At 39.4% G+C, this 12,378-nt stretch overlaps 1 protein-coding gene and 1 pseudogene across 1 annotated transcript; both read right to left on the bottom strand.

Annotated features, from left to right (window-relative positions):
• Positions 1 to 2,508: 2,508 nt before the first annotated feature.
• Positions 2,509 to 2,864, bottom strand: LOC102953954 (annotated as a pseudogene).
• Positions 2,865 to 4,063: 1,199 nt separating this feature from the next.
• On the bottom strand, positions 4,064 to 4,273 carry LOC122240800 (40S ribosomal protein S28-like). The gene has a single exon (XM_042993892.1). It carries the CDS (start codon positions 4,271 to 4,273, stop codon positions 4,064 to 4,066), a length of 210 nt encoding a protein of 69 aa, XP_042849826.1.
• Between the last annotated feature and the right edge of the window lie 8,105 nt (positions 4,274 to 12,378).

The raw sequence follows: 12,378 nt of genomic DNA, 5'->3' as shown, positions 1-12,378 counted from the left end.
ATAGCAGAGCAAAAATTTAAAGTTGCCTAAAAAGGAAAAAGAAAGACAAATGGACTTTTCATGAGAAAAGAACAAAAAAATTTATTATTTTAGTTTGAGAGAGAAAGCGGGGGAGGGACAGAGGAAGAGAGAATCCTAAAAATGCCCCGTGCTCAATGCAGAACCTGATGGCATGGTCGGGTGGGGGCGGGCTGGATCCTAGGACTCTATTTTAGTTAGAGAGAGCAGTGGAGAAAAGACAGAGCAGGAAAAGAGAGAGAGAGAGAATACTAAGAATGCCCCATGATCAGTGCAGAGCCTGATGGGGGCTGGATCCCAGGACTCTGGGATCGTGACCTGAGCTGAAATAAAGAGATGGACGCTCAACCAACTAAGCCACCCAGGCACCTGAAGAAAACAATTTTTATTAACATAAAATGACAGTGCCAGATTGTTTAAAAAAAAAAAAAGATCAAGTTGAACATATACAGTAAATTATGAAAGAATTGAGGAGAGATAAACTTTATTTTCTTTGGTTTAATAGAACCACTCAAGTAGTCAAAATCTTTAACAATTCAGTGTCTCAGCTATAATTGATATTTTGAGATCATTATCAGAAGAATATTCTTTATTCTCTGTGGTACAGTATCGTACAGAAAATAGTCAACATAGCAGGCCTGAACTGCTATCCTTGAAAAGGCACGTTTGCGAGATTGGCTCTTAGCTGGTATCTGGGAACTTAGGTTTTGGGAAGGTTCCCAACATTAACTGATAAAGGTGCCTTACTGAATTTTTTGTATGAATAATATGCTTTTTACTGAATACTTGCTCTTCTTTTTGAGAGTGTGGAATTTGGGTATGTGCCAGGTAGAGGGTGCCTACACGATTAGCCCCCAGTAGAACCCCAGGCACTGAATCTTTAATGAACTTCCATGTTTGGCAACATGACACATGTTTGTCACAACTCATTGCTACGAGAATTAAGCATGTCTTGTGTAACTTCACTGGGAGAGGACCCTTGGAAGCTTGCGTCCAGTTTCTCCAAGAATATGTCCTGGTGCCTTTTCTCTTTACTGGTTTTGTTCTAAACAGTATATTGCCTATACTCTTTAGCCTATACTCTTGCCTATACTCTTTAGCCTATGAGTCATCCTAGTGAATCATTGTACCTGGAGGTGGTCTTTGGGATCTCTAATCAAAACACTTACAAACGTAATAAGTAAGATTTACTTTTAGAGAAAAATATACAGCAGCTCTTATACACAATCAGATTATAGTACATCTTGATATGAGAATTCATATACTATATATAATTTAGGAAACTACCCCCCAAATAGCTATGGTTCCAGAATTCCTATGGATGAAAGACTCCACAGACTAGGCATTTTAACTTGGAGCAGAGCCTATAAGATTACAGATTGATTTTTTTCCTTGATTTATATAAATCTTTCTTTTTGTACAAGCAAGCATGTACATGTTAGGCCATGCTCTATGGATCTTAACTCATTAGAAAAACATTGCCTATAAAACCTATCCCTTAAAGAAGAGGCAAGGGGCACCTGGGTGGCTCAGTCGGTTGAGCATTCGACTTCAGCTTGGGTCATGATCTCATGGTTCAGGGGCTCAAGCCCCACGTCAGGCTTTGTGCTGACAGCTCAGAGCCTGGAGCCTGCTTCGGATTCTGTGTCTCCCTCTCTCTCTGCCCCTCTCCCACTCGTGCTCTGTCTCTTGCTGTCTTTCAAAAATAAATAAACATTAAAAAAAAAAAAGAAGTAAAATATGGAGCAGGTGGATGGAGTTGTTGGGGGAGGGCAGTAGAGAAACAAAATAAATACACTTCCTTGTCCCAGAGCAATTACAAGCTTCAACAAATATGTCAAACTAGCCTCAGATCTCATATTAGACTTTAAGTCTATGTTGGTACACATGATAAATCACTGTGGCTAGCAGAAACCACTCAATATTTTTTACTTATTAACTAATTATGAATTATCATTATTTTCTCTCTATATAACCAAATACTGTTGTAGCAACTTCATAACCCTACCCCACAAAGGAGAACTCCATACTTGTGTTTCTGTAATTCAAGATTTCCATGATCAGAACAGAACTTTTCGTTGTTGTTTGGTTGGTTTTGTTGTTGTCTTTAGCACCAAATTTATCACTTTTTATTTATTTATTTATTTATTTATTTATTTATTTATTTTTATTTTTTTTTTTTAACGTTTATTTATTTTTGAGACAGAGAGAGACACAGCATGAACGGGGGAGGGGCAGAGAGAGAGGGAGACACAGAATCTGAAGCAGGCTCCAGGCTCTGAGCCATCAGCCCAGAGCCCGACGCGGGGCTCGAACTCGTGGACTGTGAGATCGTGACCTGAGCAGAAGTCGGACCCTTAACCGACTGAGCCACCCAGGCGCCCCAAATTTATCACTTTTTAAAAATGAGATTTTTCCCAAAAGTGAAGAAAAAGAAACAAATCCAGTGTCTGCATTCCCAACTGCAGCCTTGATTCTGGGATACCTTCTTCACTCTGAGACCAAGTTGGCTCTCTGGGAATCCAATGGTGTCATATGGGTTGAGGGTTCCTCTGTGATGGGTTTCTCTCTGCCCCTCTTCTGAGTTTTAGGGATGGATTTTTCATTGTGGGTGTGGTCCTCCTCACCTTCTTCCAGTGCTGTGGAGAGATGGCCAAAATGGACTTGAGAGGAAGGTTGGGGGTCCAGTCTTCATCTATCTCTGGGGATGACTGGTCACTGGTCAGCATGAGGGTGGCAGGGGTGGGGCGGTGTCTGAGAATCTGCTCTACCAGCTTGGGGTCAATGGGCAACTCCAGCAGCAGGACTATGAACTGGATCTTCCAGGAGTTGTTGTCTTGCACCATGGGTGGGGCTCAGCGCTGGGGCAGGTGCTCTCCCTCTTAGCTCCAGCCCAGCCTCAGCCCCTAGAACAGAACTTTCGATGCTATCCTACCAAATCTCAACATCGTTTGTTGACAGTTTTATATTAAAAATAAAAATATATATATTAGGCTTAATATATAAAATATCATCTTGTATCTCTTATAAAATCCAATTTCTTACCAAAAGCCAAATTATTCAAATAACGGAACTAAGATCCTTTCTAGGGTGTATTAAATTGTCAGTAAAAAAAAAAAAAAGTAATTTTTAAAGTAATTTTTTTTAAAAGTAAGCTTAGACAATAATTTGCTTCTTGTTAAATGCTTTTTCTGCATCTATTAAAATTATCATGTGGTTTTTATCCTCCTCTTGTTGATGTGATGTATCACGTTGATTGATTTGTTCATATTGAACCATGCTTGCATCCCAGGAGTAAATCCCACTTGATCCTGGTGAATGGTTATTTTAATGTATTGTTGGATTTGCTTTGCTAGTATTTTGTTGAGAAATTTTGCATATATGTTCATCATAGATATTGGCCTGTAGTTCTCTTTGTGTGTGTGTGTGTGTGTGTGTGTGTGTGTGTGTGTGTGTGTGTGTGTCTTTATCTGATTTTGGAATCAGGGTAATGCTGGCCTCATAGAATGAATTTGGAAGCTTTCCTTTTTTCTTCTATTTTTTGGAATCATTTGAGAAGAATAGGTGTTAACTCTCCTTTAATAGTTTGGTAGAGTTTACCTGTGAAACCATTTGACCTTGGACTTTTGTTTGTTGGGAGTTTTTAAATTACTGATTCAATTTCATTGCTTGTAGTTGGTCTGTTCAAATTTTCCATTTCTTCCTGATTCAATTTTGGGAGATTATATGTTTCTAGGAATGTATCCATTTCTTCTAGGTTGTCCAATTTGTTAGCATATAACTTTTCATAATATTCTCTTATATTCCTTTGTATTTATGTGGTGTTAGTTATTATTTCTCCTCCTTCATATCTGATTTTGTTTATTTGGGTCTTCTCTCTCTCTCTCTCTCTCTCTCTCTCTTTTATGAGCATGGCTAAAGGTCTATCAATTTTGTTGGTCTTTGCTTTTTTTTTAAACATACAGTATAAATACTTTATTAACAATTACAGATCATCCCTGTGAGCTGAATGGTTGATCCAGACATCAAGGACCTAGCCACAAGTTCAGCACAACCTCTGAGCTTCTTGCTCTGACTCCAAAAGGGTGAGAATGTTGCCCTCATGCTTGGGGCCTTTCAAATTGCAGAAGATAGAGTAGCTCATGTAGTCCATGAACTCCACACGCACCTGTGTGCACTGTCCCTGAGAACCGGTCCTGCCCAGCACCTTGGTGACCCTGGCCAGCTTGAAGGGCTGCACACAGCTTGTGTCCATGATGGTGGCAGGGTGGCCGTTGGGTGGAGAGCTCAATTTTGTTGATTTTTTCAAAAAAACAGCTCCTGGTTTCATTGATCTCTTCTATTGGTTTTCTTTTTTTTAGTTTCTAATTCTTGTATTTTTGCTCTAATCTTTTAGATTATTTCCTAATTATTTCCTTCCTTCTACTGGTTCTGGACTGTTTGTTCTTCTTCATCTAGCCTCTTTATATGAAGGATGGGTTGTTTATTTGAGATTTTTCTTGCTTTTGAGGTAGACCTGTATTGGTATAAACTTCCCTCTTGGAACTGCTTTTGCTACATCCAAAAGGTTTTAGACCTTTGTGCTTTCATTTTCTTTGGTCTCCATGTATTTTGTGATTTCCTCTTTGATTTCTTAGTTGATCCATTCATTGTTCAGTAGCATGTTGTTTAACCTCCATGCATTTGTGTTCTTTACACATTTTTTCTTATGGGTTAATTTCTAGTTTCAAAGTGTTGTGGCCAGAAAAGATGCATGGTATGACTTCAATCTCTTTGAATTTGTTGAGACTTGGTTTTGGCCTAAACATGTGATCTATTCTGGAAAATGTTCCATGTGCACTTGAAAAGAGTATATATTCTGCTGTTTTAGCATGGAATATTCTGAATATATCTGCTAGATCCATCTGGTCCCATTTGTCATTCAAGCCACTATTTCCTTGTTGATTTACTGTTTGGATGATCTTTGGGGTGTTAAAGGCCCCTATTATCTTTGTATTACTATTGATTATTTTCTTTATGTTTATTATTAGCTGCTTTATGTATTTGGGTGCTCCCATATTGGTTGCATAAATATTTACAATTGTTACATCTTTTGTTGTAATTGTTGGATTGTTGTTTTGTTGGATCATTCCCTTTATGATTATATAGTGTCCTTTTTTGTCTCTTATTACAGTCTTTGTTTTAAAGTCTATTTAGTTTGGTACAAATATTGTTACCCCAGCTTTTGTTCCACTTCCATTTGTGTGATAAATGGTTTTCCATCCTTTCACTTTTAATCTACACTTGTCTTTAGGTCTGAAATGAGTCTCTTATAGGTAGCATATAGATGGGTCTTTTTGATTGTTTTTTTTTTTTATCAATTCCATCACCCATTGTCTTTTGATTGGAGCTTTTAGTCCATTTACATTCAAAGTAATCGTTGATAGGTATGTAGTTGTATCATTTTGTTACTTGTTTTATGGTTGTTTTGTAGTTTTTCTGTATTTTTTTCTTCTCTTTGTCTCACACAGTTTATTGGCTTTCTTCAGTCATATACTTGGATTTCTTTCTCTTTATATTTGTGCATATCTATTACTGGTTTTTGGGTTTTGGTTACCGTTAGGTTTATATATGATATGTTATGCATATAACACATAGCAACTTAATCTATATTAAGTTGATGGTTGCTCATGTCCGAACCCAATCTTTACTCCTCTCCTTGCCACATTTTAGGTATATGGTGTCATATTACATCCTTTTATTTTGTAAGTCTCTTGACTCATTTTTAGAGATATACTTAATCTAACTGTTTTTGTGCTTCCCACTTTTCTCACTCCTACTTTTGGTCTTTCTTTTGCACTCGAAGAGTCCCCTTTAACATTTCTTGTAGGGCTGCTATACTGGTCATGATTTCCTTTAACTTTTGTTCATCTTGGAAACTCTTTACCTCTCCTTCTTTTCTGAATGGTTTCCTTGCTGGATAGAGCATTGTTGGCTGCAGGTGTTATTCTTTCAGCACTTTTAATATGCTGGCCTGCAAAGTTTCTGCTGAAAAATCAGCTTAAAGCCTTATGTGGTTTCACTCATATGTAACTGTTTTCTTTTCTCTTGCTGCTGTTAAAATTCTCTCATCATCACTACTTTTTGCTATTTTAACTACTGTGTGTCTTGTTATGGACCTCCTTGGGTTGGGAAGTTTTCAGCTATTATTTCTTCAACTAAATTTGCTGTACCCTTTTTTCTCCTTTTTTCTTCTGGGATCCCTGTAATGTGAATGTTATTATGCTTGATGGTCACTGAAGTTCCTTAGTGTATTTCCCTTCTGTTCATCTTGATTGATTTCCACTACTCTTTCAGGTCACTGATCTGTTCTTCTGCTTCCTCTAATCTGCTATTTATTCCATCTAGTGTATTTTTGAGTTAAGAGTTCTTCATCTTTGATTTTTTGTTTGTTTATTTTCTATGTCTTGTTCAGGGTCTTTTCTCAAGTCCAGTGAGTATCTTTATGATCATTACTTTCAATTCTCTATCAGTCACATTACTTATCTTCTGTGCCATTTAGGCCTCTTGCTGTGCTTGTCCTCTTCTTTCATTTGGGACATAGTCCTCTGTCTCCTCATTTTATCTAAATCTCTGTGTCTGTTTCTATGTGTTAGGAAAGTCAGCTACATCTCCTCCTCTTGAAAGTACTGGACTTATTAAGAAAGAGGTCCTGTAGTGGCTCTCTTTGCCTGTTGTGGGCAAGGTTTGTTCCCTGTTTTTAGTGGGCCATTCTGGGGCCACCTTGGGCTTAAGCTGAGTCAGACTAGGCATTTGCCAGAGATGTGGTAGCACTGGACTTAAGTTCAATGAGAGTGCAGGGTGTGTGGTGTCAGCACCATAGGTTCTAGTGGGAGGGAACCTGCAGCTGCCAGGGATAGAGGTAGACCAGGTTGGAGGGGGTGGGTCCATAGGAAAATGCAGGATGTAGGGCTCACTGTTAGTAAGTTAGGTAGGGGGTGTTGGAACCAGATTGGTTCCTGCAGGTATCCATGTGTTTATGGGGGGGGGGGGGAGGAGGGAGGCAGAGAAGGTAAATGGCACCTGCCAGCTCCTTTGTTTCTGGAGAAGTTTTCCAATGATCCCTGTCCATCTAGTACAGACTCTGAGATTAGACAATACATCTTCTTCATGTATACCCCAGGCATTTTTCAAAGTGCTGCTTCCATGCTATATCTCCATGGACTGGTTGTTGTGCTCTCTCTGTAAGAGCAAAGACTCAGCTTCCTTTCATACTGCTGGCTCTCCCATGCGCCCAGTGATTTAAAACAAAAAAAAAATTTTTTTTAATTTTTTTTAATCTTTATTTATTTTTGAGAGAGAGAGACAGCATGTGAGCAGGGGAGGAGCAGAGAGAAAGGGAGACACAGAATCCGAAGCAGGCTTCAGGCTCCGAGCTGTCAGCACAGAGCCCAACGCGGGGCTCGAACTCATGAACCATGAGATCATGACCTGAGCCGAAGTCAGATGCTTAACCGACTGAGCCACCCAGGCGCCCCTAAAACAAAACATTTTTAATGTTTATTTATTTATTTTGAGAGAGAACATGAGTGGGGAGGGGCAGAGAGAGAGGGAGAGAGAGAATCCCAAGCAGCCTCTGTGTTGTCAGCGCTGAGCCTGATGCAGGCTTGATTTCACAATTGAGTGAGATCATGACCTGAACCAAAATCAACAGTCAGACACTTAACTGACTCAGCCACCCAGGTGCCCTGCAGTGATTTTTAAAGTTCCAGGTTTTAAACCTTGCTGATTTTAAGAACTTGAAAAATTCAGTCCCTCTGGTTTTCAAAGCCAAATGTTATGGAGATTCATGTTCCCTGTGTGGGCTCCCTGGTGTTAGAGTCTGTTTCCTTCCCTCTCTGCACCATGGCTCACTCTACCCCACAGACAGTCCCACAGGTCTGTTTAGCTCCCCACCCTTTCTCTGCCCTTCCTGCCCTCTTCAATGTGACTTCTTCTCTACATTTAGCTAGGGATTGTCTATTTTACTAGTCTTTGGGTTGTTTTCTTTATAATTTTTTAAAAATACTTATTTTTGAGAGACAGAGAGACAGAGCACAGGTTGGGGAGGAACACAGAGAGAGGGAGATACAGAATCTAAAGGAGTCTCTAGGTTCTGGGCTGTCAGCACAGAGCCAAACACGGGGCTTGAGCCCATGAACCATGAGATCATGACCTAAGCTGAAGTTGGATTCTTAACCGACTATGTCCCTGGGTTGTTTTCTAGGTTATTTACACTGATGTGTTATCTAGTTGTATCCATAGTATGAAGTGAGCTTAAGGTCTTCCTACTCCTCCATCTTCCTAGGAAGTCCCCATAATAACTTTTTTCTTTTTAGGAGAAAGAGAGAGAGTGTGAGCAGGGGAAGGGGGCAGAGGGAGAGAGAGAGAGAGAGAGAGAGAGAGAGAGAGAGAGAGAGAATCTTAAGCAGGCTCCACACTCAGCGCAGAGCCCAACACAAGGCTCAATCCGATGACCCTGGGATCATGACCTGAGCCAAAATCAAGAATTAGATTCTCAACAAATTGAGCCACCCAGGCGGGTCCCCCATGATAACTCTTGGAGATAGAAAATGTGCCAGTGTTCTATTTATTGCTTCTCAGCTCCAAATACTATCTTATTTGCCTCTGAAAATGAGTCCTTTAAAATGTATCCTTTGGGGCACCTGGGTGGCTCAGTTGGTTAAGCAGCCGACTTCAGCTCAGGTCATGATCTCACGGTCCGTGAGTTTGAGCCCCGCGTTGGGCTCTGTGCTGACAGCTCAGAGCCTGGAGCCTATTTCAGATCCTGTGTCTCCCTCTCTCTGACCCTCCCCTGTTCATGCTCTGTCTCTCCCTGTCTCAAAAATAAATAAAACGTTAAAAAAAAATTAAAAAAATAATAAAAAATAAAAAAATAAAATGTATCCTTTATGTGTAGTGCAGATTATTAAGCTATGTCAGTAGAGGGCACTGGAGAGATGGAAGGAAGGAGCTTTCCATTCTGGTTGCAGTGTGCTTGCTCAGCAAGTTTCTGCATTGCACAAGGCTTCTTCAGCAGCCAGCTTCTACAACGGGTCAGCAGCTCCAGCTTTTCCTGGCAACCACCTCAGATGATTTTGCCATTGAGGGTCTTCCACAAGACACCTCTTTTTGAACAGGTTCCCTAGGCAGGGTGCTTCCTAGCAAGTTCCACCAACACTACACCACAGTGACTTCTCTGACACCCAGGAACCATAGAATTCATTCTCTCCAGCAAGGTCTGGTTTTCTGGGGCACTTTTCCTCAGGTCCTCTATCTCAGTCGTAGGGATAGTGACAGCTCCATTTATCTGCTTATATCTCCTTGTATATTTAGTTTCCACTGGTCAATCACTTGTTGTTCCACTCCCGTGTTGTGGTTAATAATTCTTTGTTATGGGTCTTTATATATGTTTTTAAAAAAAATTTTTTTTGAGAGAGAGTGTGTGCACTCACACTCACAAGTGGGAGAGGGGGCAGAGGAAGAGAGAGAATCTTTTATTTTTTTTAGAGAGAGATCATTTTTTTTAAGTTTATTTATTTTGAGAGAGGAGAGAGAGAGAGAGAGAGCACAAGCAGGGTAGGGGCAGAGAGAGAGGGAGAAAGAGTAGAATCCGAAACATGCTACATGCTATCAGTGCAGAACCCAATGTGAGACTCGAACTCAGGAACCGTGAGATCATGACCTGAGCCAAAATCAAGAGTCGGACACTTACCCAATTGAGTGACCCAGGAGACCCTAGAGAGAGAGTCTTAAGCAGGCTCCACGTTCAGCACCGAACCAACAGGGGGCTCTATCCCACGGCCCTGAGATCATGACCTGAGCCAAAATCAAGAGTCAGGCACTCAACCGAGTCACCCAGACACCCCTATAATTCTTGGTATTACAGTTTCCCCGTTCAGATTTCTTTATGGTTTCTGTCTCCTGATTGAACTCTAACTGATACAAATATAAAACATACATTCTCTATCACTTAACTCTTGGCATATAGTAAGAATGTATAGATAGCCCCCTTAATATTCTCCACTTGGCTTTATGATTTTTAAGCTAATTATATTTCATATATCATATTTCATTCTAAATAAAAGACTAATACTAATTCATTCCTTTACTTAATTAAGGATCCCCTATGTCAGTCTCCGTTGCAAAGGCCTACAGATACAACAGTGGAAAACAAAAATCCAGCCAAAATCACTGTTCTCATGGAGCTTACATTCTAGTGGGAGATCAAATCCAGGTAAACAATTAAACTATGTAGTATGCTAAATAGTAATAAGTTCTAAGGATAAAAATAAAGTAGGGAGATATGAAAAATAAAGGGGATATGAAATTTTAGGGAGAAGTTAATTGAAATGAAAGACCCAGGAAGACTTCATTGAGATTGTGATTTTTGGGTGAAGATCTAAAGGCAGTGATTGAGTGAGTCAGGTGGCTATCTGGGAAGAGTATTCCGGGCAGAGGGAACAGCATTTGGCTTTGAAAACCAGAGAGGCTGAATTTTGCAAGTTCTTACAATCAACAGGGCTTAAAACCTAGAACTTTAGAAGTCACTGGACTCATGGGAGAGCCAGGAAGATGAAAGGAAACTAAGTCTTTGCTCTCAAAGAGAGAGTCTTTGCTCTTAAAGAGAGTCTTTCCAGTCTTTGCTGGAAGTATATTTCCAGCCCATGGAAATATACTCTTGGAGGCAGGAATATGCTAATGTGTCAAAGTATAATAAGTACACCAGTGTGGCTAGGGTACAGATGACGGTGGTGGAGGGAGTGAGGGGAGAAATAGGAGATGAGCTGGGGGGAGTTAGAAGAGGGAGCCACATCATGATGGGTCTGGGGGTTGACTTTGGCTTTTCTTCTGAGATGGGAGGCTCTCACCTCCATCAATATACTGTTATTTTAAGAGTTCTTGTTTGTGCTTGCAGAATATTGATTACAAAATACTTGGTACTTTAAAACAGAAAAACAAAAAGAACCCTTTTAAGATTGTTCTGTAAGTGATCCCCATTCACTGCAACAGGAATAGAATTTCAGAAAATGATGTGAATAGTTATTTGTGTACTATGTTTTACATGTAATTTCAACTTAAATGAACATCTTGATTCAATTAAATCTAATATTGTGTAACTTTTTTGGGGGACATCATGAGATACAATGAAGTTACTGAGCCTTAGGCAAGTAATAATCCTATTTATAATTGTTTGACAGTCAAATACATACTCAAAAACTATTTTTTATATTTTATAAATACTGTTAAGGATATGGCCTTAGAGTTGTGGCCCAAGAGCCTTGTTTTCAGGGAGTTTGCTTTTATACACTTAGGTTTTGTGGTATATAATACCTTCTAGTGGTTTTCTTTGCTGGGCGTTTGTTCAAAAGGAGATTAAACAGCTGTGAATATATGTTTTCAGTATTTTTAAAGCAACACAAAACATGAAAACAACTTGCCTTCACAATAACAGAACCTGAAAAAAATTTTTTGAGGGAGACCAGTTGTAAAGTATATTTCTAAAAAACTTCCTTTTCATAAAATGTTCTTTCCAGGGGTGCCTGGGTGGCTCAGTCAGTTGAGCATCCAACTTCCTCTCAGGTCATGATATCCTGTTTGTGAGTTTGGGCACCATGTCTGGCTACTGCTGTCAGGACAGTTCCTACTTTTGATCCTCTGTCTCCAGCTCTCTGTGTCCCTCCCCCCTTCCCACTTGTGCTTTACCTCTCTCAAAAGTAAATAAACATTTAAATAAATAAACAAGTAAGTAGGGGCACCTGGGTGGCTCAGTCTGTTGAGCATTTGACTTTGGCTCAGGTCAGGATTTCCCAGTTTGTGGGTTCAAGACCCGAGCTGACAGCTCAGAGCCTGGAGACTGCTTGGGATTCTGTGTGCCTCTCTCTGCCCCTCCCCCCCTCACATTCTCTCTCTCTCTCTCTCTCTCAAAAATAAATGAATAAACATTAAAAAAAACTTTTTTAATTTAAAAAATAAATAAAACATTCTTTCCAAAAATCTGAACTTGAATGTCATATTAAATAAAATACTGAATGTATACATATATGAACATCAGTACATTTGTTTTATTTTCAGAGAATGATATTGATATAAAGATCACCTTAAGTTGAAAGTAAGCATTACTTAAAAAGGAATCTCCCAAATCCACATATAAATATGACAAAGAAAAAAATAGAGAAAAAAAATCTTTAAATACACCTGAGCAGGTATTAAATTGAAAATGTTCTAATAAAATAGAATTACTATTAGAATACTAAAGAATACTAAATTAGACATGCAAAAGGATGCTAAATTGAAGAAAACAGAAAATCAAGTTGTTGGTTTTTTTTCTTTTAATGTTTA

This window comes from Panthera tigris, chromosome C1 (genome assembly GCF_018350195.1).
Source record: "Panthera tigris isolate Pti1 chromosome C1, P.tigris_Pti1_mat1.1, whole genome shotgun sequence".
Classification (NCBI taxonomy): domain Eukaryota; kingdom Metazoa; phylum Chordata; class Mammalia; order Carnivora; family Felidae; genus Panthera; species Panthera tigris.
The sequence above is the reverse complement of the archived record's forward strand: the minus strand, read 5'-3'. Positions and strand labels throughout refer to the sequence as shown.